The sequence below is a fragment of the Zosterops lateralis genome (genome assembly GCF_965231275.1).
Source record: "Zosterops lateralis genome assembly, chromosome: 3".
NCBI lineage: Eukaryota > Metazoa > Chordata > Aves > Passeriformes > Zosteropidae > Zosterops > Zosterops lateralis.
The window spans coordinates 40759181-40783650 of record NC_139764.1 but is presented as its reverse complement, the minus strand read 5'-3'; the positions used below and the strand labels follow the sequence as shown (position 1 = coordinate 40783650).

The 24470-nt window shown below is 35.4% G+C and overlaps 1 protein-coding gene across 1 annotated transcript in view; it reads left to right on the top strand.

Moving 5' to 3' along the window:
* Window positions 1-24470, top strand: part of WDR27 (WD repeat domain 27) — an 86421-nt gene that overhangs the window by 37402 nt on the left and 24549 nt on the right. Inside the window, exon 23 of the mRNA XM_083857231.1 lies at window positions 11799-11897. Coding sequence (XP_083713357.1) covers window positions 11799-11897 — 99 coding nt within the window. The remainder of the gene's footprint in view (window positions 1-11798; window positions 11898-24470) is intronic.

Sequence of the window (24470 nt, the reverse complement as noted above, 5' to 3'; positions counted from 1 at the left end):
CAGAAGGTTTGTCTTGCTGTTTGTGAAGAGATGAATGATTGCTAACTTGTACTGTAGGCCTTTGAAACTGGACTGGGGTCAGGTTCATTGCAAACAGGTCCTTTCAAAACAGATGGGTAGGAATGCTGTTTAAATTTATTTTAGGTATTTCTAGGTTAATCACCAGAACATGACACAGAGTTTCTGGTCAACTTCAAATTCAGAACAAGAGGAATTTACTCTTCTGGCTAGTTTTGAAATACTGGCTCAAATAATGTGTGAAGGTTAGAGATTTTATTGGCAGAATGCTGGATGTTTGGCAATAGGTATTGTGTTCTTGACATTTCCATATTTTTCAATTTTCTGGTAAATAGAATTTCAAAATGTATCTTGCAATACAAAAGAAAGGCTTTTTGCTTTGTTTGTAAAAAAATGCATCTAATATTCATCTCAGGTCATGATATGTATAATATACTAATAAATTTATTTGAGGTTACTAATTAAAGTTGCTTTTGAGTTGTATAAAAATAGGTGCAGTCACAAGACCTTTTTGTCTTCTCTTTTTGCATTAAATGATTTGTTTGGAATTAGTGCTGATACAAGAAAAGAAAGACTTTGATACAAGAAAGAAATCATGATTTTGTCCTTACTCCAAATTCTTAGCACGTAGTGGGTCATCAAAGGAAGCTGAATAGTTGGCATGCATCCTGCTCCAGTTGGCATGTGGTCTGTGGTGGGCACAGTGCCAGTCAATACTTTTTCATTTGTCTCCTGGGCTGGAATTTTGCATAATTTGCGTCCTATGTCTGTAAAGTGCTTTCATTGCTCTTCTTGTCCCCTCAGGAAAACTGAGTCAAGTTTTGGACTCTTGGTTATACTGTACTGTTAGGACAAAATGCAGGTTTGGGGAACCTTTTAGGAGGCTTCTCTTTGAAGTGTTGAGACTGGATATAATTTCGTGCTTCCTTTTGAAACAAAATTGAATGTGGCACCAAATAGTCCATTCATATTTTTCAACTAATAACATCCTGACACATGGCTTAATGTGTGACTAGGACACTTTTAATAGTATCAAGAAGTCACATATTTCTGAAGATTATTTGAATGAATGTCTCCTGGAATAAGCTGCATTAAAAATCAGTAGTGTGAATACAAAGTGTTATCTTCAAAAAGAGCATTCTGAAAATAGGTGATGTAACTTTTCACTGAGAAACAACTGCCTCTTCAGTCATCTTGGAGTTTACTTTATCAAGTGCAATTCTTGCACCCTGTGTTTAACAAATGTGATTGATTTTGAAGCCAAAAGAGGCATAATTGGAATATAATTGAGAGACATTGACCTTAAACTGCCTTTTGTATTTCACAATCTTTGAAGTATTTGACAGAGAGGAATATGTTGTCTACACTGGTTAATAGAAAAATCACATTCTTACAGGACGTAGAAATAGCAAACCAAAATACGTTATTGTAAAAAAAAGAGATGAAAATTCTGTCTGCCTTTTTTTCTACTTCGAGGGTGTATGACCTGTTTTATGTAAGAGCTCAATGTAGCTTCTGTGTGGCTGAAGTAGCCACTTGGTGTGGGTTAGTGTGAGATTTGTAGATACTGTAAATTGGATTTGAAAGTGTTTCCCTAACTGATTGCTCCAACTTCCTTAAGAGAACTTTTAAAAAGACCTGTGTAGGACCTGATGGTCTGACCAAACAGGTAATCAGTATCCTGATTTTGAACTGTGATTGTCCTTTCTGTAATTAGTTGTGACTAGAAAATATAGAATGTTAACACTTCTAATATCAAATCTTCTCATTCTAAATAGCCTAAGGTTACAAGTGAGTTTAGTCAACTTTTGATTAACTGAATACACATAATATTGTAATTTCCAACCATTTTACAAGTGGGCAGTCTAAGGTTTCTGACTATCAATATTATATAAGGATATTGGACAAATATACCCTAATTGGGTTAAGATTTCCATCTTGCTGAATTCTGTACAAAAATGTTTACCTAAAAATTTGTAGACTAAAACAATCTTAGTGTAAAAAGAAAAGAAATACCTGGACAGGGTGAAATGCTACGTTTTATAATAAAAAGAACTAATTTTCTTTCTGTGCCATTTAGTTATAGTTAGCTGTTTTACTTTGTGTCTAATTAGACACTTAATTTTTGTCTTTGAAGACTTTAGGGCTCTCTGAATAAATTCCAAGTTTCCAGAAATGAAGTAGGGAATGAAGAAATAAATATTTGTCTCTTTAATTGCTTTCAGACTCATTCTTGCTAGCTCTCTTTGAACTGTAGACTCTAAGAGGCACTTTTTGACCCTAGTGCTGAAATTGGATTTTCTAACATAAAACTCTCTGTCCATGCCAAATCTCAAAGCCTGTGTTCATAGCTCACACATACTGACCTATATCACACACCCAGAAGTTTTTCAGCATAGCAGGTTGCTGCATAAATAACAAAAAAATACATGGGCAATGTATGACATTATCTTCCCTTTTGTTACACTTTTCAACAAAGTCTAGGATTTTTCTTACAACACTGTCTTTGAAGCACATTCTAAATCCAAGATTAAATTTATGCCTTCCAACTGTGAAGGCACTGAAGCTTGAGGAAGTAGCCCAGAGGGCAGCATCATTGAGAGGGGTAGCAAGAGACAGGATAAAACAATTTGATTCTTATACCTAACATCAGTCTAATAACCACTTGTGAGTTCCTGAATATTTATCTTCATGCAAAATTGGTTTTAGAGTAAGTTCTCATTATGCAAGTGATGCTGGTAAGTGATGCTGATTTGGGGACATATCCAAAGAGTTTTGCAAACCTGTGAGGGGTGGCTGGATGCAAACCCAGTCCTGATACTATTTGCAGACTGAGATATTTTCAGATACAAGATTCTGCATCAGACACAACACCAACTGTAGAATTTGTTTAAGGTTGATACCTTAGTTTAAGTAGCTACAGAGATTGATATTCCAAATAAAATCTCAGTACTGCTGAGCAGTATACTGTAATGTTTTACGACCAGCATACATTTGGAAGTTGGGCTGCCAGCACTTTTGTTCTGTACATCTGCCCCTCTTGCACTGCACTACTTCCTAATATAATCATTGCCAAGAAGATTGTATTTCTCAACTCCCATAAATATATTATTAGTCACATTAGTCTTTCTATGACTCAGTTCTAATTTATAAAATGGAGATTAGCAATAGTATCTTTCTTCTCTCCTCTTGTCTTTAAAATAAAAGTTTAGATGAGACCTGTTACTGTTGTGATCTGCTGCTCTGATCTTATTTATATGAAATACTTCCATCCTTGTGTGTTTGTGGTGTGATAAGCTTTAAAATTGCATCCAATTAGGTTAAAAATTGCATAAAATTACTTATATACCAAAGAAGAAACACCCAAGGAAACCTCAAATGTGAATGATGAAATCGTGTGGTCAATTTTCTCGCTTTAAGAGCCCACTTCATTAAACTTTTTAGGTACTAATGTTAGGTAAAAGTCTACAAATGAGGGAGTTGGCAAAGATATTCTGATACAGTTGCATGTAAATGGAAAAGATAGAACTAGTTAATAGTCTAGAATGCTTTGTTCCATATCTCTTGGGAGTGTATCTTGGAGGCATCACTGAGGTTTAAATTAGGTACATTTGATATATGATAAAGCATGCTTTAATACTTTATTTGGAGAAAATAAAAGGATATTTTCTTTACCAGAAAATTACTTTTAGAAATATATGATATAGGTATTGTATCGTATTTATTGTCTCAGTCTACGTTTCATACCAGACGGCTTGCAGAACAGAATGTATTATATGAAGCAGTGGTAGCAACCATCTGAAGTATTTTGGGTTTTGGTGTGATTGGTATTCCAATTACATATTGCTCAAGTTTTATCTTATGTGTCCATATTGTTTAACAAAGATAGGCTTTAACAGGAAACATCTGGAGAAAACATTAGAAATGTTTACTGTGGAAAAGGCAGGACTGACATTGCTTGGCGGAACAAAATCCATAGCAGAGAATGAATGACAGAGACCCTGACAGCCTCTCTGACAGCTGTTGATGGCGAAAATCTACCCCTTTCCAAAGAGGAACACAGTTTTGTTTTATTCTTGAACCTGAGTTTTTTGGATTCCTTGATAGCATGGTTGGCTGTTACGCCGATTTTCCTAGAAGTGAACAGATAAATATTGCATTCTTAATCATACAGTCATGACTTTGGGTATGCTGTTACTTTACTGTCTTTTTGGGTATATCTTTGAAGATGACTGAAAATCTTGGCCGTGGTAAATCATTTTATGAACCATGGAGTTATGTGAGTATGAGCTCATTAATTGTTCTTGTGTGCTTTTGGGTCAGTTCAGGCTATTGCTTATCTGGGCCACTACACCTCAGACCTGACCACCACAAAACCATATTAGCACCTGAGAGAGGTAGAGGATTTTCTGATGGCTACAGATATGTTGTTATTTAACTAATACTGAGCCACTTTTTTTTTTTCCAACTGAATTTTATGAGTCTGTAATTTGTTACTGTGTTAACATTGAATTTTGCTAATGTTTTTGAGAGATAGGAGGAAGTGTGAGAAATTAGCCTTTTTGCTAAAGAAAGCTAATTTTATAAAAAATACCCCATGTTCCACTGTAGACAAAACAGGAAGCTGAAGTAGATATGTATGCCCAATGTTCATTCTGGAATGCATACAGCAGTGAGATGCTAAAATTTGATATATATAGTTTTATATCCACAGGGCTTGTGTTTTCTATATGTGTGCCTATTGGTCTCAATTCTTGACAATAGTTGAATTTTGGGTATCATTGGTACATCTGGTACAAAAATCTGGTTAAAGGACTTCTGCAGCATCTGAATCTTTCAGTACTTCTGTCAAACAGTCAACACCAGCACACAAACAGGAAATGCAATTATTGGTACTGTTGATACAGAGGAGAATCTTAGCAGCTGTCAGAAAAGAGCCAAAGTGGATGTGATACAACCATGCTGCTTCATAGTGAGAGGTGAGGTAAATTTTCTTGGAATAAAATCACCAACTTATAATTCTGTACTCTGACAACACTAAGTATGTTATAAAAGTAAAGGCAACCTAAATTCAGTGGTGCATGGTGCTACATAAATTTCATATGAAAACAAATAAAACCAATCACATTCATGAGACCTTAAAATTAGCAAATTAAATAGAAACTGAATTGGCAAAAATTATAATTTCCAAGCTTCATAGAAGGGTGGCTTAGAGAGGGAAATCGGATATGGTTTATGTAATTCTTTTAGTGAGGAAAATTTGAGATGTCTTACCTATAACTGCCAGAAGACTGATGCATTTGAAAAATATCCCCTGCATCTTGAGAGATGACTGGTACGTATAATATTAACTATTCTAATAATGAAGAGAATTAATAATGTTCACTGTCACTCATTTTTCAGTTATATCAAAGGAAATAATATGGAAACTGGGATCTTACAGTAGTGGGAAATTTCCTGTGACTACCAGAAAGACAGCCTCCATAAGTATCATTAAAAGTGAAAGGGACTCTGAGAGGGTGTACTGTACTCAACATTTTGGTGCCAGGCTTGATTAGACTTTCCATGCTACCATGTGGTAAGCGTATAAGATATCTTGGGACTGAAGACCATTAAGCAGTGCTTAGGATACTTGTGAAATCTGTTTTATTATGTGTGGATTTGGTACAGATACCTATAGTTAAGGTAGTCTTAACACTTTCCACTATAATTCTGTTTTCAGTTGCTTATAAGTAAGAACATTTTGGGCTGAAACTTTCCATGCTCAGTGTCTGCTTCAGGTTGTTGTTTTTCTTTAGTGTAAGTAGTTCTGGAGCTTTTTAAGCTTGAAATAGAGGAAAAAAAATACACGATTTAGTGGAATATATGCCCCTGTATAAATAGAGATTGATGGAGTGTGATTCCAACACTTGTATCATGTACTGCAGGATTATGCATCAAGCTTGATGGCACTGATGGAAGCAAATGGCCAATAATGCCTTATTAATAACTACAGATCTCTTTTATAAAAACATGTTAGATTATTTATTTTTCTATCAAAGGACTTTAACCTTTTTGTCTTCTGTAGCTCATTTGAAATATTAGGGAAAATAGCCACAGAAAAGTGATGACATTGGCCAATCCATGCAAAACATGAAGAAAATATCTCTATTTGTGTAAGACCAAATTAGGTATCTTAGATATCAATATATTTTTGTTTGATTGTTAGTTGTGTTCTTTTCCTGTGATCTGTTTGTAAAGTATATGCTACAGCTTAAGGCTACAGCAGCAACAAATGTTTTCCTCAAATCTGGTGTTGCTTTTCTGATTCCTCTGCAAAAGCTGATAGCAAGAATTCTTCTGTTATTCTTCAAGTGTTTATGATTTGCTTCCCCCTCTTTCCTATCCCAGGAGGCAGTAGGAGTGTAAGTAGTTTGACACAAATATATATTGCCATGGGTTGGACTATGGGGGCACTGGGAACATATGGGAACAAGTTTCCTTTGAAGTTAGAGTGTGAGAAAACAAAGGAAAGAATTTACAGTGAAAGTCTGCAGATAAAGTGTCAATTTATCTAGCACAGTCTGTTGAGCAATGCAGTAGAATTAAGTAATTTTCCATTTGGATACAAATTCCTCCACTCAAGGAAGGGCCTTCCCCCTTCTTCCCTGTCTCTTGGTACAAGTCTAGGGAAGAAAGCAGAAGCTTGTATATACATGTAAGGTGCTAAATACAGTCACACTCTGGGTTACTGAAAACTGACTACTCAAATGTTCTTCAAATGTCAAGTGAAAGGAAATACAAGTAAGTGTGTGGTTAGGAGTCCAGGAAACTTCTTTGGAAGCTATTGGTACAGGTAAATTATTTTTACTTTTGGCTGACCCTCAGCAAGAAATGGAAAGGAAATACCAATATCTACTGAATCAGTATTTTTATTAGACAAAATTCATCTTAATATAAAAAAGGGGATTGACTTTGGCTAAAGTCTAAAACTTTATATGCACATATGCATTTTGGGTGTTTCCAAGTGCTTCCTAGACTGTTTTGTTTTCTTTTTCATTACATTTGGTTTGCTGAAAATCTGTTCTTCCTCTGTCGTTGATTTCATATTTTTAAGGGTTTTTTATTCTTCTGTGGCTAATGTTATGGTATCATTTATAATTCATTTACTGTTCTTTTCTTTTTTTCTATTTAGAAGACTGTGCTAAAATAATCTAGTGAGTATAGAACAGAAAAACCATTTGGATAACATCAGAAAACGCGACGAAACTAAAATGATGGCAGACTATAGCAGAAGAATGTTTATACTGGAGTTATTTCTCTTCTTATGAGTGTTCTGTTAAAATACAATTCTCTTTGGGGTTTATGTTTTGTTTTGTTTTTAAGGTTTTGAAGTTAAAAATAAATGTACTTTCAATCTTTAACCAAGTTAACTTTTATTCTCAGAATTTAGACTATCACTGGCTAGTTTAAATATCTTTGGCCAGAGCTACTTAAACAGAAGCTAGTTTTATACACTCTTATATGATTATGTTTTTCTTTTAATGAGATTTTATTGTCTTACATGTCAAAATTACTCAGAAAATTACTATTACTTTTCCTTTCAGTTATTGGAAGAGAAGATGATAGCTGGCACAGCGTAATAAACTATTCTTGCATGTAGCTAGAGACTCTGTCCCTTTTTCTCTTGAATCATAACACCTAAATGTTTAAGATTTATGGGTCTAGGAATACAGTATCAGAAAAGAGTTTAGCTGTAGTTCCATTAGGATAGATTTGTAAGAGTGATGTGCAATGGGCAGGTTGTGTTCCCAGCCATGTTCTGTGTGTTTTGCCTAACAGCTGTTCAGTATGAGCATAGTGTTTGTGGTAAGCTTCAGATGAAAGGGCTTTCCCATATCTGGTCTTTCCCATGTCTTTCAGTACTTCAGTGGTTAGTTACAGGTAGGCTTCTACAGTAGCTGCTTGCCATGACTTTCCTCTGATCCACTGGATCTGCTTATACAATGTAAGAATTTGGACAAGTGTTGCATCCCAGCCTAATCTCTAGCCCAGGGCTAAGTATCATTTCTTGAATGGTGGGAGGTGAGCATTTGAATGCTTTTTGGGCTGAGAAGCCTGACTACAGCACCAAATACACACTCAGTAGATTGTAGTGAAGCTGCAGTACCTGCTTCACAGCATATTTTTGTAAGAGAAGGATGAGCTGAATGGTTGATTTGGAAACAGTGTGGAAGAGCATAAATTACCAGAATACCTAGGTTTAACAAACTTTGGGGTTTTGTTCAAAAAATAATGAAATATTATCACGTCTATTTTACAGAGTAGAACAGGGCCATAAAGATTAAGCCAAAAATGAACATGGTCCTTCCCAAATTGAACTGAGGACCTGAAATGGAAAATTAATTTTTATTGGATAATTCTGGGAAAGTTCCGTAAGCTACTAGGTTAAGATGGAAAAAAAATCAACTTTACTAACCCTGCCTCTCTGTGATATGTTCTCTTGGTTAAAAGATGGAGCATGTTTCTCTGTGAATCGGAGAATTTTGTGCTCTTGATTCTTGCTGTCATTGACTTTTCTTCTTTTTTGTTCCTCTTTCCATTAAAGGGAAGGAGACTAGGCTTGAAGAGAAGTAAGGCAAACTATTTTACTAGAACCACGTCAGTTGTGCAGAGTCCACAGGCCTTATTGTATGTACCAAACACATGAATTTTGATTTTATTTTCTACAGTACAGTTCTATTCTGTTTAAGTTCTATTTTCTAATTAAGTTCTGTATTGTGTTAAAAAAATATTACGTATTTGTCCTGTTTTGGTCATTCCCACTGTTCCAAAGAGGATAGATGATAGCTATGAGGAATGGGATTTGATTTTATGATTCAAATACTTGAAACTGTCATGACATTACTGAATATTTTGATACTGTTGAACCATTTTGACAAGAGGTCCTTGGGATTTCAGAGGGCTGTTTGGTAAGAGTGACTTCTCCCTATGACTCTATTCTCCCTAGAATGACTATTTGTTTTCACAAATATCCTTTCTTCAGTGAGGTGTGTAAGAGCATCCTGTGCATCTTTGTAATGCTTTGTGCTCACTTCTCATTCAGTGTACTCCTTTCCTTTCTGGAGTTTCTGTGGAATGTGGACTTGTACAGAATCTTATCTCTCATTTTCTTGAGGCTTGTTCCAATTAATTATGTGAGCATGATCTCTGTAGTTTGTTCTGGAACTGTGGTGGTAAAGTACAACCTGACTGCAGACACCAGATCCTTGCTGGAGTTCAAAGGTAATTTCTAGTTCTCTGTTCATGGAAGGAAGACCTGTTGGAAGTCTGGGCAACAGGGTTGTGCTATATAGAGTGTGACAAAGCTTGGTGTGAAGAAGAGAGCACAATATTACAGGTACTGAGATACCAGATAAGTGTCAGCATTTGATAATGTTGGAACCAGGTGAGTCATGGTGTAGTATCATCAGAATGAAGAATGTAAAGCCTCTGTGGGGAGAAGAGAACAGATGGATGTGTGTTGCACCCTGTAAAATAAGGAAAGGGTCTGTTATGTTAGAGCTCTGAGCCTCCTCTGTTTAAGCCAAATAGCTTGGCAATATTGTAACCTGTTTATGATGTGAAGTAAATAACCTATATTGCCTCTTAATTCTTTTATGTCAGTAAAACAACTGGAGGTATTTACAAGGAGCTTTTCTTCAGGCTTTGTGTGGTAACTGCAAAAAACTTGAGCTGTCTGTGTACAGACTGATTATACTAATACATGGTTTAGTACTTTCATTTAGAGGAAAGAATTTCTGTATATATACATAAGAATGCTTTCCTTTATGTCATTATATCACTTTTATGTTGTTTGGACCCTACTTACTGTTCTGTTCTCTTGTGAACTAATCATGTTCCAAGTGGTGGAAGTCACAGTAGCTCTGTTATGGCCATATATTTTAAAACAAACAAATAAAAATTGCTACTTTTATACCACTAACAATGACTATTAATTGTTATAACTGATTTCCTGATATATTTTGGACTAGTGAGAAAGGTCTTACTTTTTAAAGAAGGATTTGTAATTTAAAAGCATTTGCTGTATCCTTTTAAGAAGGAGACAATGCTTTTAGCACATTGCTGGAGACTCAGCTACTTTCTCAGTACGGCAATATCTGTGTGTAATTCTACAAAAGATCTAGAGTTTAAAAATGGCTGCCTTCATTTCTGTCTGTTTTCAGAACATAAACATAAACTCAATTTATGCCAGTAGATGGTTTAAATTCCATATCAGGGTCTGCATTCAGGATATGTGAGATTTATAAACTGAGTCTAATTAAGTAGATTTACATTTAGCTTCTTTTTTTGCCTCCCAGTGAATATGGCTGTGAATGGAGTATTTGACACTGACAACAATCCAATGTTTCTTCAGTGCTGGTTAGAACTAGACAATCTTTGGTGTTGAATGATAAAATTTGTTTTCTGCGTGGTGCATTAAAGGCTTTCAGAACTGGCGTTGATCCATGAATCTTTCCATAAATTGGGAAGAAAATCTGTTGAGTCCACAAATTTTTGGTACTTGTAGGTATTTGCTGTCTGCTAGGGGAAGTTCAGCTGCCTTGAGTCTGAGTGATTAAACTTCTTTTAGGGAACAATCAGCAAAAAACTTAAGTCACAGAGTAACAGGGTAACATTCACTGCAGCAATAGAGTCTATACACAGTTTGGTTTAGTTTATGTCAGGTTGTGTTCTAAATTCCATGTTCATTAATGTCAGAGATTTAGCAAGGATAATGGATCCTTATTTTTTTATTGAAACTTTAGAGTATGGATTATCATCTTTGACTAATTTTTGCATGCTTCATGATTTATTCTATCTTTTGGGATACAAATTTTATTTATAATGTACCAAATAAGACAACATGTAATGTGTCTGCATAAATATGCCTTGTATATGCACAATCTATCCTACAAATTTTACTAGATAAGGAATAATTAAAACAATCTCATGTGTCTGCATGTGACTCTTGTGTGTGTTTTTAATGTGGAAAATCTATGCTACAGGATTTATTTCAAAACTTTTTTCTTTTTTTAGTAAAAAATAATGCTGACATAATATCACAATACTACCATTTTCATAGCATCAGTATGCCCATGACTTTCAGTGAATTTTGGGGTGGTTTCCCAATGCAGTTTTGCATCAGTACTTTTTCATTATTTGAGGCTATACCAGTCAAATTTTAATTTTCTCCTTGGAGAGCAATTTTCCTTTTTCTTTTGAGAAACAAGGCAGGAGGTATACTTTTTCTCATTGATGGTACCTGCAGCAGTTGTATTATTATTGAATTGGTATTGAATTCTATGCTGTTCAATTAAACACAGCAAAAACCTGTGCAGAAACTGAAAACAAAATTACTTAACATTGCAGTTATCTAATTTAGAAAGGTATTAGATTTCACTTAAAAGAAAGAATTTAAATTCCAAAGAACATAATTTAAAATATATATTTAAAAGAGTAAACTTTTACCTGCTTCTTCAAGTGCACCTAATGTTTAGTTATTTATTGGGGAAAGAGTGTATTATTCTTTCTATTTTTTTTTTTTTTTTTTAATTTGAGCTAATTTAGGCATTTGCTAAATTATCTCAAATTATAGAAATTAATTCTAAGGTATTGATGATTTTTATATCTGTTTAGCTATGATTAAAATTTTCTAACTTCTCTGTAGGCTATATATTTAATGTTCCTATACTACAATTTAATGCTTCTAAAATGTGGGGGTTTTTAATAGTGAAAATATAAACTCTTTTTCTTTTTAGGCTTACATATATGAAATGCGTTCAAGCACTTTTTTACATAAACTGGGGAGACACACAGAATCAGTAATCAATGTCAGTTTTAATCCCTCATCTCCAAAGGTAAGCAATTGCTTTTTTTCCTCTTTGTAATGAAAACATGTAAAAGAAATGTAATTTTATAATTTTAAAGTTACAAAATTATATAAAAAACACCTCATTGTGGTCTTGCTTTTTATTCTGCAGTCTTCTCTTCTATTTACATGCCAATGTGCTCTGCATTCTGTAGGGCTGTTCATCTACTTCCAGCTGTAGTGAGGGTATTGTGCCAGTTATAAATTCAGGCAAAATTCTACATGAATACAGTGAAAACATGCCCTGATTAAGGGCCTGCAAATAAGTCTTCTTGCCTGGGAACTCTTTTGAACCTGTACGTGTTGAATGTTGGGAAAAGGTACATCCATGTAAAATTACCTGAATAGACTGTTAATTCAGAGAATGTAGGAGAGAAATAACTGGGGACAGGGAAATGACGAGGGCCTCAGGCTTGCTGGCATTACTCAAAGGCCTGATAGCTTTAGAAAACAACATTATTTTAAGTGTGCTGTGTCAGAATAGCTATTGAAAAAACTTTATCACAATATTTTGGAAAACTATTACTGTTGTCCTTTGAGCCTTTTAGATATCTATAGGCAAAAAGTACTTCAAAGAAGTTAAGCATAATGCAGTAACAATTTCTATTTTTTAGTGATCATTATACTCCACTAACAGCATTATATTTCAATGTAATAGTTTAATTGTAGTGCAGCAATATATACAAAGGAGTTTGTTTTCTAAGTTTTAATTTGACATCTAAGTTTCCCTCCAGCTACTTTATCATGTGAATTCTTTGTATGTTGTTTCTAATCCTGTGGATTTACCTTCTTTGTTTTCATGTATTGAATTTGCATTGAAGCCTTGTACTTTCTAATTTTATTCTTACTTTAAAGACACAACAGTGGTCACTATATATATTTATGTAAAGGTAGAGAGTAGCTTCTGTTTACTTCACTGCCTCCTCACCCCTGACTATGATTTACTTGTTAGTATTAAAGATACTTATGGGGTAAATAAAATTCCTTTACTTGTAGGAGTATTGTAACATTTATATATCTCCTTCCATTTGTAAATATAAGTGCTAGCACTTCTCTGATTTTAGAATTTATGGAAGTTTTATTCCTTATGTATATATTGTTTGAACTGAGGAATTGTTGATTGCTGTCTTAGGGTGAACATTATGTATATTCAACCAAATGGTATGGTTTATTAAATTTTGCATCCGAATTAAGAGTAGTGCAAGGTTTAGCACTGTACATATTTCTGAAGGGACAGCAGTTAATGCAATTTGTCCTAATCCTTCATGGGTTGTTACAGATTAACTTGTAAATGGTACCAAGACACTCATGTATAGCAGTCCAAGGCAGCTGCATGTGCCCTTTCTAATTCTGTAAGACTTATGAGAGGTAGACTTTGGGGTGAAAAGATCTCTTCAAAAGGTAACAGCACCTGCAGTATTGTGGAGCAAACAAATCATTGAGACATGAATTAAACTTTGGGGTTTTTTTAATGTAAGACGATGCTTTTTAAAAAAGTTACTAACAGTCACTGGCTGATAAAACTGTGTAGTATACAAGCCTACAATGTGTTAAAAATCTTGAGATAGTCTTCAGGTTTGGAGAATTACATAACTGTTCAACTTTCAAGCTTTCAACAATTAAATGGATTTAGAAATTGAGTCAAAGCAGAGAAGTGCCAGTCTAAGCATCTTGGGGGAAAAGATGATCTTCAACTCTACCCACCTTTGGAAGATTCTCAAAATGGGCTTGGTTTCCTACAGTGTCTTGTTTGGCTGCTGCCTTTAAGCCAGTGTAGTCCTTGCCATCTTAAAAACTGCTTTGAGAGAAAAGAACATAGAGCTTTGGGCTCCACTTTCCTGCTTTGGGTTCCACTCTCCTGCTACAAGGGTGGTTGAGCCTGTAGATAGCTAGGCTACTAGTGCGGCACAGCAGATAGTCCTACTGAATTTATTCCACTCCCTAAGAATTCAAAATTAAGTGTTCATCGCTCACATGTATGTCTCTGATTATAGCAGAAAGGTAATTTCTTTTGCAGTTTCTAACAAACTCCAACAATGCTGTGTATCAATATATTAAAATAGGAGTTGATGTTGTTTAGTGCAAAAAATTTGTTTATGCCAAAAAATTTTTGCAAGTAAATATGAAAACATATGAAGAAGGATGGCAGATTTTAAAAGAGAAAGGGAGAGCCTTCTATAAGCTAGAAAGGACAATATAATTCAGTTTAATCATTAAATACTCCATGCATTTTAAGTGTGTTGCCAGCAACAAACAGCTGTACACCACATGAAGTTTAGATAAATAGGCTTGCAAGCATCTCAATTCATAGCATATCTGTCATAAAATCTTTATGGTACTTCTTATAAGGGTAGATACTTTATTGAATGACACTGCTAGGCTGAAAGGGCTGATAGGGAGGAGTCGGTTACTCCACTGTTCAATGTGAATTTTGTTTACCGAGTATCTAGAGAAGCTTCCCTGTGAACTGGAAAGAGAGAATTGGTGGGAAGTGGGAAGGAAAGGCACTAACTGTAGTTATAGGGTTAATTTGGAGAACAGATAACTTCTTGGAAATTGTCAAAGAGTGAAGAGAGAATGGTGGAAATTAGGAACTGGGGGAAAAGAACATATGTATGGAGTGAAGTGATGATGTTGGAGAGATGAAGAGAGTGCCTAGAGGGAGGGAACAAAAGCTGTAAGTAAGAGATGAAAGCTGCAAAGTTAAGAATTATAGTTTCTGCACTTCTAGTTAAGCCTTTTCTTCTGAAAAAGATAGAAAAAGTGAGATGCCCGTGTCTTGGTTTGAATAGACAGGTATCTGCCAAGGAAGATTGGAGCCTCCCTTGGAATGCAAGCCCCCTCTCTCCCTTTTTTCAAATTATTATGAATTTGCAATTAAAAGGCTGTCAGGCAAAGATTTTGGGAATAGGTATAGCAGTTCTTTACTAGAGATATTAAAAATACAAATGTTATAGTACAAAAGAATAAGCACACAAACAAACAAGGAATCCCAAAAAACAAAACAAAACAAAACAAAACAAAAACAAAACAAAACAAAACAAAAAAACCCAACAAAAAAAAAACACCTCTGACAGAGTCAGAAAAATACAATCTGGCACCCTGTTGGTCAGGGCGTTGGAAACAGTCCAAAGTCAGCCCTCCTGGAGTGGCAGATGTGTCCTGTTGGAAGCAGAGATGGTCCTGTGGAGCCAAGGGTCCAGAGATGGGTCTGGTCTTCCTTTGGGAGTCCCATGGGAACACCAGAGTGCCTGGTGATACCTGTGGCTCCTTTTTATCTAGTTGGAAATGATTGCTCTTCTGCTTTCTAGTAGAGCATCTCACAATAGGGGGATGAAATGTGTCACGCCATTGGTGAGCTTTGATGGTGCATTAACAAAAGATGTTCCCATGGGGACAGTGAAAGACTGAGCAGAGATAAGAGACAATACCCCACCCGTTTTTTAACAGCTGGCTTGTTATCAGGGAAGGCAGTTACCCCCTCCCTTCTGGAGTTACAACAGATAAGAAAAAACAAAACCTTTGGCTAGTTTTTTGTTTTGGTCAAGTACCCTTAAGTATCCAACATTTTGTCTCCTTGGTAACTCATGAGGAAAAAAAAATTTTAAAGTAAAAAAGGAGCAAACCTAACTCCCAACAGCCTGTGACCTGATTTTCAGAGCTGCTGAGAACCAGAGATTGCTCTTGATGTAACAGTTCTGAAAATTGGTGTCTTCAGTGTCTTAGAAAAAGACCCTTTCCTTTTCAAAGGAAATAAAGCTTCCAGATGAGATAAACCTCACTTGCTTCCTTCACACACTACATGACTGTCTTGTAGGAGCCAATAATACAATATTGAAAGGGATAAGCAAGTGAGAATCTGCTTTTTATGGTCCATAAAAGGGTATGTAGAAAAGTATTTGTGAAGTGTACTTAGAATACAGTCACCTCCTCTGTCCAGAGAAGCTGAAGTGAGGAAGCTTTGCCAAACAGGAAGAACTAAAGGACTAATGGTTAGGAATTTGTTCAGCTACGTTTTTTATAGACAGATAGAATTTACAGTTTAATTATCTTATGTAGCACTTTAGGAGGCTGTCAAGGTATCTTATTTCTCTTTCTTGAAAAACATTGCATTTAACTTGCTCAACAGATAGTATTCATAGAATGGAGTTGAACATTTGCTGATACTAGAAACCATTCTGTGGGAAATTCCAGTTCTAAGATTTCTGGGTTTTTCATGTAGAACAGGTAAAAAGCTTCTTCCTCCATTTCAATTAAAATTTAGGCATTTGAATTCCAAGAAGATTCTCCCTGCTTACATAGTCATCAAGAAATTTAAAGCCAAATTAATTGGCAGTCATGATGCAAACATATAGTGGATGTATAACAAATCAAAGTTCAGCCATTAAAATATGTATTTAGATGAAATACAAGCAAAATGAAGAGTGGAATAAGCTGCATTCTAAATGAGCTTTTGGAAAAGGGAAAGCTAAGTCTTAGCTAACAGATTAAATATGAAAAGAAAAACAGACTCAACTTCTGTCTTAAATTAAAATAGCAACATAAAATGATTCCAGCTGACTGATGGAGTATGATATGGCCACACCAAACATCTTGGCCCAGCTCCTGGCTGTATCTGAACTGTGTTCAGCATAAAGGGAGAAAGGTGCAAAGCAGAATTCTTTAAAGCTGCCTTTTGTGCCTCTCTTCTTACAGTCCACTTCATAAAGTACAGCAGTCTCAGAAGTGTTTGATTCTGCACTTCCTAACAAGTTTTTCCTGTGAGCTGATCTGGTAACTGGGGAGACTTTTGCTTTGCCTTCTTGCTTTCAGGGCTGTACTGTGTGGTGGGGTAGCCAGGAAAAAGTGGAGGTTGATAAGGGGATCCTGTGCCCCTTTCTCTTATCTCAGAAATGTTCAACATCTGCAATCACCACTGTTCCTAGCTGCCGTGCTTCTGAAGAGTGCTGTTTGAAATACTTAAAAATTGTAATACATGCATTAAAATGCTGATATTGTCACCTGAAGGGACTGGTTAATCTATGCTTTTTCATAAATCATTCACAATGTTTGGAATATTGTAGTTGCTGAGGCACTGTGATATGATTTTTTTACAGAACTGTGGCTGTATTCTATCCAGCTAGTTATTTGCTCATGTAAGAACATTTCTTGGAAGAAATAGATAACTTCCCTGCTGGAATATCCTGCCATGCCATGCCATGCAATACCACCCCAGAAACAAACACAAATCTGGGACTTATTCCAACATTTAATGCCTTCATTTCTGCTCCTCTGCTAACATCTGGGGAGAATGACACTGACTCTGCCACTACCATTTTCTTCTGTGACCAGGTAATGGGTGACCAACACAGTTCATTGCAGAGAGAAGCTGTATCTAGAGAAAGAAAAATGACAATTATGAAGACTCTTTTAAAATGTCAATGTAATATGTGTGTGATTATTTAACCTGAGTCATAGAATGTCTTGGGGTGGAAGGTACATTAAATACAAGCTATTTCAAATCACTCTGCCATGGATTGCCACCCATAAGACCTGATTGCTCAGGGCCCCATCCAACTTGGTATTTAACCCTTCCAGATATGGGGCATCCACAACCTTCCTGGCCAACCTCTGCCATTGCTTCACTACTCTCTGAGTAAAGTATTTCTTCCAAGCATCTAATCTAAATCTGTCTTTTAATTTAAAACCATTCCCCTCCATGTCTTATCACTGACTGTATAAAGGGTCCTTTTCTAAAAAACACTTTAAGTAGTGAAAGACCACAACAAGATATTCCTGCAGCCATCTTTCGTCAGGATGAACAACACCAACTCTCTCAGCTTGTCTTAGGAGATGTGCTCCACTCCTCTGATCATTTTGTGGACATACTCCAATAGGTGCACATCTTTCTTGTGCTGAGGACCCAAGAGCTGGATGCATTATCCCAGGTTAAGTCTCCTTGAAAGCAGAATGAAGGTGGAGAATCACATTCCTTGACCTGCTGGCCATGGTTCTTATGCATAGGCCAAGATGTGGCTGGCCTTCTGGGCTTGTGGGCACACACTCTTGTCTTGTTCAGCTTCTCATCCATGAGAACCCTCAAGTCCTCCTCTGCAGGGCTGCTCTCAATTAGTTCTCACAGTCTCATGGCTGGGATTGCTCTTACCCAGATGCAGCACCTTGCATTTTGACTTACTGAACTTCATGAGGTTCTCACCAGCCTACTTCTCAAGTTTGGCCAGATCCCTCTGGATGGCATCCCTTCTTTCTGTTATGTCAATGGCACTACTCAGCTCCAGGTCATCTTGCAGACTTGCTGAGGGTGCAGTCAATCCCACTGTCTTAAATGAGAAAGATATTAGAGACCACCAAGACAACCAAGACACAGCCCTGAGAGACAGCTGCATTGCTGGCCACCACCTGGACATAGAACTACAACAGTCTGGCTGTGCCATCCAGCCAATTCCTTATTCAACCTTCAAATTCAACCTTCAAATCCACCCTTCAAATCCATGTCTCGCTAGCCTGGAGATAAGGATGTCATGTGGGCCCTTGCCAAAGGCCTTCACACAAGTCTAGGTAGATGCTGTGGTTGTGTCCACTTCTGGCCTCGTTTCCTTGGTGGCCCTTGAACCCCCACTGCAGATAGCTGCTCTATGAATGCCTCAAACCAGGTCATATCTTCATAGGCATAACTCAACACATATTATAACATAATTATTCGATTTTATTCTATTTCCTGTACTCACCATAAGTTGAATAAAGATGAGACTGTCCTTTGCCCGAAATGCAAGAGGTTTTCAGCTCCAAAACCACTTTCAAGGACACGTCACAAAGATTACAAGTGGAGACAGGATTTTTTTAAGTTTTCTTTTGTCTTTCTGAATCTGTGTCAGAGCCAATGCTCACAAGAATTAAAACTGTCTCACAATCTTCAGATTATTCAAGTTTTCTTACAGCTAATGCAGACATGTCAAATCTTATCATTTAGTGGTCTTTTCTGAATCCAAATAATGTGTTAAAATCTATTTATTCATTATTATGGATTACTGAGTATTACTTTATTTAAGATAAAAATTATTTTTCAAGCCAATTTTTCTCTTGGCATGACTACAGACTTTGCTCTCATGAGGTCTCCATCTTGTATCTTTCTAAAGTGAAGGAGTTATTTTTGTATGAGAAATGCTTAAAGAAGATAGGGCTATCTTTTTATCTAGAACTTTTGGGATAAAGTGAAGCCTTTTTCTTATTAACAAGTTGAAACTCAAGCATCCATTTAGAAAATTATTTAACTTGCTCAAGGGAAATACAATTGCTTTAATGCAGAGACTTTGAGAAATGATAATGATAGCTAAATCCCAAAGAAATATCTGGAATTGTTCTCTACCCATATTTGTCTGAATAGGTGTATATATTTATCATCTATATGTACCATGTCCATTATACCTACACACATTAAAAATGCACTTAAAATTAATGAAATAAGCAATTTTCTGATAAAGTGTGAAAGCTGTGAAATTCTACATTGAATTAATAGTGCAAGGAAATTTTTTTTAAAAGTTGGCTTTTTTACTTCTATGGACATTTGACCCTGATTAGAAAAAACAATTTTAATAATTCATTTATAATATGTTGGGGTATTTTACTTTCAAATTTAGCAATTTAATTAAATATGAAATTTTGAAACAAGTGGAAAATAAAATTACTTTGTTGTTCAACTTTTACTAACACAGGTCTTAAAAATTGACTAGTGAAATATGAATCTTGTTTCTCAGTGTTATGCCAAGATAAATTTCTGGCAAAGGCATTTTATTAGAGTATCCAAAAGCAGATATGGATGCTCATATATTTAAATCTCATATTATATATTTGTATATTCAGCTCAAATAGATTTTTTTTCCCCTTGCTTACAGTCCAGACAGAATCTTCTATGGTCTCACAGTATATATTCAGAAGTCATGGCTATAAATTCAACAGTGTGTGTTAGGAATAGACCTGGCATTGTAATTTGAGGATAGGAAGTTTCCTGAGTTGTATCACAAGTTTGTCAAGTATAACTTTCTCAGGCATAAACTCTATGGATCTTATAAAGATTTAAGGAATTTCCTTCTTCTCTCTCTTCCATTATCAATTCTGTTTTCACTCATCTTTAGGTGTTTTTTTCTGTTTGTGTTTTTTCTCCTTTTAAACATTTGGAAAAAAAAATGGACCTTTCAGAATGTGAAATTTTCTGGAGATATTTTGATGTTCAGAAATTTCATGGATGAGGTGAAAATTAGTAGATCTACTATCAATAGAAAAATTTTCCCCACTGGTAAAAATGTTAAAAAAAAAAAAAAAAATGATATACTGATAGCGTATTTCCTCAGAGGAGCGATGGACTCCACAGGGAGAATTATTCCTGAATATCTATGGTAGTTCAAAAGTTTTGAAAGCCAGCCTTTCCATACCATTTTTCCCCTAGTCCTGTATGGTCTGGCATACTGAAGGCAGTGAAAAATTATATATTATATTTAACCTTTTATTTTAGGCAAGAGATTCCTAGTACAAATGCTGATGATGTGTAAGCAGTTTGAGCCCATTAACCTCTATTAGCTCTGTCTCAGCAGAGGGCCTGCAAAGGCATCAGTTGGTCTTCACTGGTTTAAAATAGATCATGCTGAAATGAAACACATGCCATTGCAAGATGAGATGATGCTTTTTACAATTAAAATTCTAGGTTTTAGATAGCATGATGAGTGTAGGATGGAAGCCTTTGTAGAGCAGAGTGATTGAAATTTAATTATGCACTTCAAATTTGCATAGAGCACTGAGGGTGAGAAACTTGTAGCAGTCAAAAGCAACATCTGATTCCAGTTATCAGATTTTAGCTAACCTCCCTATATTAAAGAATTTTTCAAATAAGTGTATGATGCCAAATATAATAAATAGTATAATAATTTTAAAAAAAAGGAAACAGAAATTGTAGAGCTATTATTCATTCTAAGAAAAGGCATATAGCAAGATCACAGTTTATACAAAAGTTATGACATAAATGCTATCCTTAAAGAGTACATATTTCTGTTAGAATTTCTTAGAAGTAATACACAGAACCATCAGGCAAATCTTGAAAACTTCCAAGAAGATGTACTGTAAACTAAAATTCACACTATACATGGCAGCATTTTATTGTCTCTGGAGCACGTATCATTTTGTCCTGTGATTCTAACTAGAAATTGAATTCCTTCCATTCTATTTTCATGACTGTTTTAATGTGAAGTTTGATACAAAATTGAGAATTTTTTTCATTTTGTTTGAGAAGCAGTCCAAAAGTCTATAGGAGTGCATCAGTTGTAACAATAGATTCCTATCAATGTCTGTCATGCCAAAAAATAATAGGTACAAAGAAAGTGTTGAAAAATCATTTTTTCAGGGGGCCGTTTTAGGGAAATAACTTTAGTACTCATCTTAAGGTTAAAAACATTCCTAATGAGGGACACCCAAGCTGTAGTTCATTACAGAATTTGTAAGGATTTCTGGAATCCCTTCTTTGCCTTGCAGAATACTGGTTTTTAGTGTGAAATATAAACGTGGGCTACCTTTTATTTTGCTTGTAATCTAAATGTGATCTGAAGGTTTTGAATAGGTTCCAGCTAGCACCTGAAATGTTGGCATCTTCTCTGAAATGAAGGGTTTTCCATCAACAATTTATGTAAGCAGCTATGATAGTTACTGAAAGAAGTGTTTTTCACTTCAAGCGCCTTCTCTTTCCAAACTTCAGACTTTATATTTGAAGGTTGGAACAAATTCTGTCCATGAATGACTCAACTTCAAAATGTTTTGTTTGCACTGCAGAATATGATACACTCTCCACTGGGAAGCTGCTAGCTTGGCATGTTTAGCTAGTTTTCCCACTGACTTACCAAGTGTTATGCAAGCATTGCTATCCCATGACTTGAACAGCTCCTGTTACTTTTACTTTAAATATGGACACAGAGTTTTAAAATATCTAATAAATAGTAAGGTCCTTCATGAAAGTTAACTACAATATTTCAATATACAAAGGACTGTGTGAAATAAATGATTTCACTATTTGTGTGAGTTATATGCCTTTATATTTTTTAAACAGCATATCCTTTTTTTCTTGAAAATATTTAAATATGAAATATGTCATTTAAGACCATTGTTTGTCTTTTGAATTTGCCATCTGACAAATATTTTCCAGAAAAAAGTGGATTACCCAGCAATAAAATGAACTTTCTTTCTGTAGTCATATAGATTCAGGGTGGAATAATTAATGAACAAAATATATTTTGAGTCCCAGTCTGTATTATCCAGGTGCATATAGGCATTGCAAATCTCTCAGCCACAGAGGATGAGTACCATCCAGAGGAAAATAAAACCTTTAGGAAAAAGAAACAATGCTGGATTAATAAAACTCCTTGTTGTCTAAGCCAGGTTGCGTATTATGGAACTGTGGCGTATGTTAGAATGGCTAAAATCTTACACATATGTTAATTTAAAAGAAAAAGAAATTACACTTCAAAGAAGATATGCTTAATATGCAACCAATATATTAAAATTGACTGATGTGATGGAATTTTGTACAGCGAAATGAATCATATTGCCTCCTGTTTGCATATCAGGAAGGGTGATACAATTAGCTAGAGCTAGCACTTCTGGCCACTTTAAGAAGGAAATGCAAAGAAAAGGGTGTGGTGGAGTCTGAAAAAAAAAAAAACAAAACTGTTCCCCAGGAGCAAGTTAAAGAAGACAAATGTTTATATATTTGTTAAATTATATAGTTAAGACTCATGCTAGAAGAGGAAGAGGTTTTTTGTTAACCTAATATGCTATGTGGGAAACTTTAAAGAAGAGAGATACTTTTATTTATTTCAGTGAAAAGTTTTGTAAAAAGCTGTATAGTTCACATCTGAAATCCATTTGATTGACATCAGTGCAGCTGGCCAGCCTGTCATAGTGCTTACAGCTGGAGTGAAAAACTGTCATAATTTTAAAGGTCCCACTTTTGTAAACACTTCCTGTTCCATTGAGTTACTTTGGGAGTTTTTTAGCATGCAATGGTTTCAAAGAAGTGGTGCCAATAAGAAATCATAAAAAACAGTATTGAAAAACACTTATTTTAATTTAATAGGAAATTATATATTAGATGGCAATGTGTCTTTCAACTTAGCCACGTATGCCTGACATGGCTTGATTTGTTAAATGTTTGCTATTTTGTGGCTGATGGACACAAAGTTTGGCCTTATGGTTCAAAAAGAAAACAAATGAGAGGGTCCATCAGGTACAGTCACAATATAGAATGAATGGCTTTTTAAGAGGTAAATTTAAGTTACAGGTCATTAATGATATTCAAACCATGTCCATCCAATATGCATTCTTTCATTTTCATTTCTACCATGCTTCTAAGTTACAAATTTCTAGATTTAAAAATTGGAAAGATCTGAAAGTAAAAATAAATTCTGCTGCAGTTAAAACTAAGAGAACAGCAAAGTGACTGAGATTTATACAGTAGTTGGTGGGAGCAATATTCTGTAGGAGTGTAGCTGGACCACACAACAATATTCATGACATTTAATGTTGATTAATGTTAATTCTAGATGCTCCAAGACAACAGTGGCTCTTTATTTATAGTGATATTTGAGTCTGGAAATGGAAGTAGATTGCAAAAACATGCATCCTATATTAATGAATTAGAATATTTTGTCCTTTCTCAGGCTTTCATACATAAAGAATGTAAGGTATATATGACAGATGTTGGTATATGGACCAAATAGCAGGATATAAAAACACTCAAGTGATTTAGGCTTCTAGTTTACAGATCCTTTTTGAGGATGGAATTGGAAGCTGCTCCCAAGTCAGTTATTTTGTTACCATTTATTTGTTTGTTAGATCTTTTATTCAGTCCTTGAGCTTTTAGTGCTTTAAGTCAACTCATGAAGACTCTAACTGTTGTTGTTGAATGGCCTGCGATGCATACCTCCAGCAAACCCACAATGGGTGGTCATAATACATTGGCAGTCTGGGAGAGTCCATCAATAACAAATAGCTCCTAAATAGGATGTATCATGGGTGGTCCAAGAGTTTCCTGGCAGGGACAGTTTCAGGAAGACACTATGGCTTGAATGAGTGTAATGCTGTCTGTTTATAGGTGTGTTCTTTCTTTAATTCTGCTAACCTTGTGACAGCCACTCATCTGGGAAGGAGACATTATAGAAAAAGGAAGATACTGCATATATAATAACTCCACATGAAACAGCCTCACAGGTCACAGTCTCATTTTTAGGCATGCTTTGGTAAACTGGGTTTTTGTATTTCAGCGAAGAAAATCAGAGTTTACAACTCAGTTAATGATTATTGAGACACCTATGGCTCCTGGATTGTGATTAAGTAGTGAAAGATCAGAATATTTGATTACACATATTGCATTAGCTTTAAAAACAAATAAAGTCTTTACATTAACTAGTATAGTTGCATTTTTCTGGAAGAACATGGTTTTACTTCACAATACTGTATACAGTACTGTATACAGTACACAATACTGTATACGGCACCCTTGTGCCGCTCTATTGCAAACCACAGA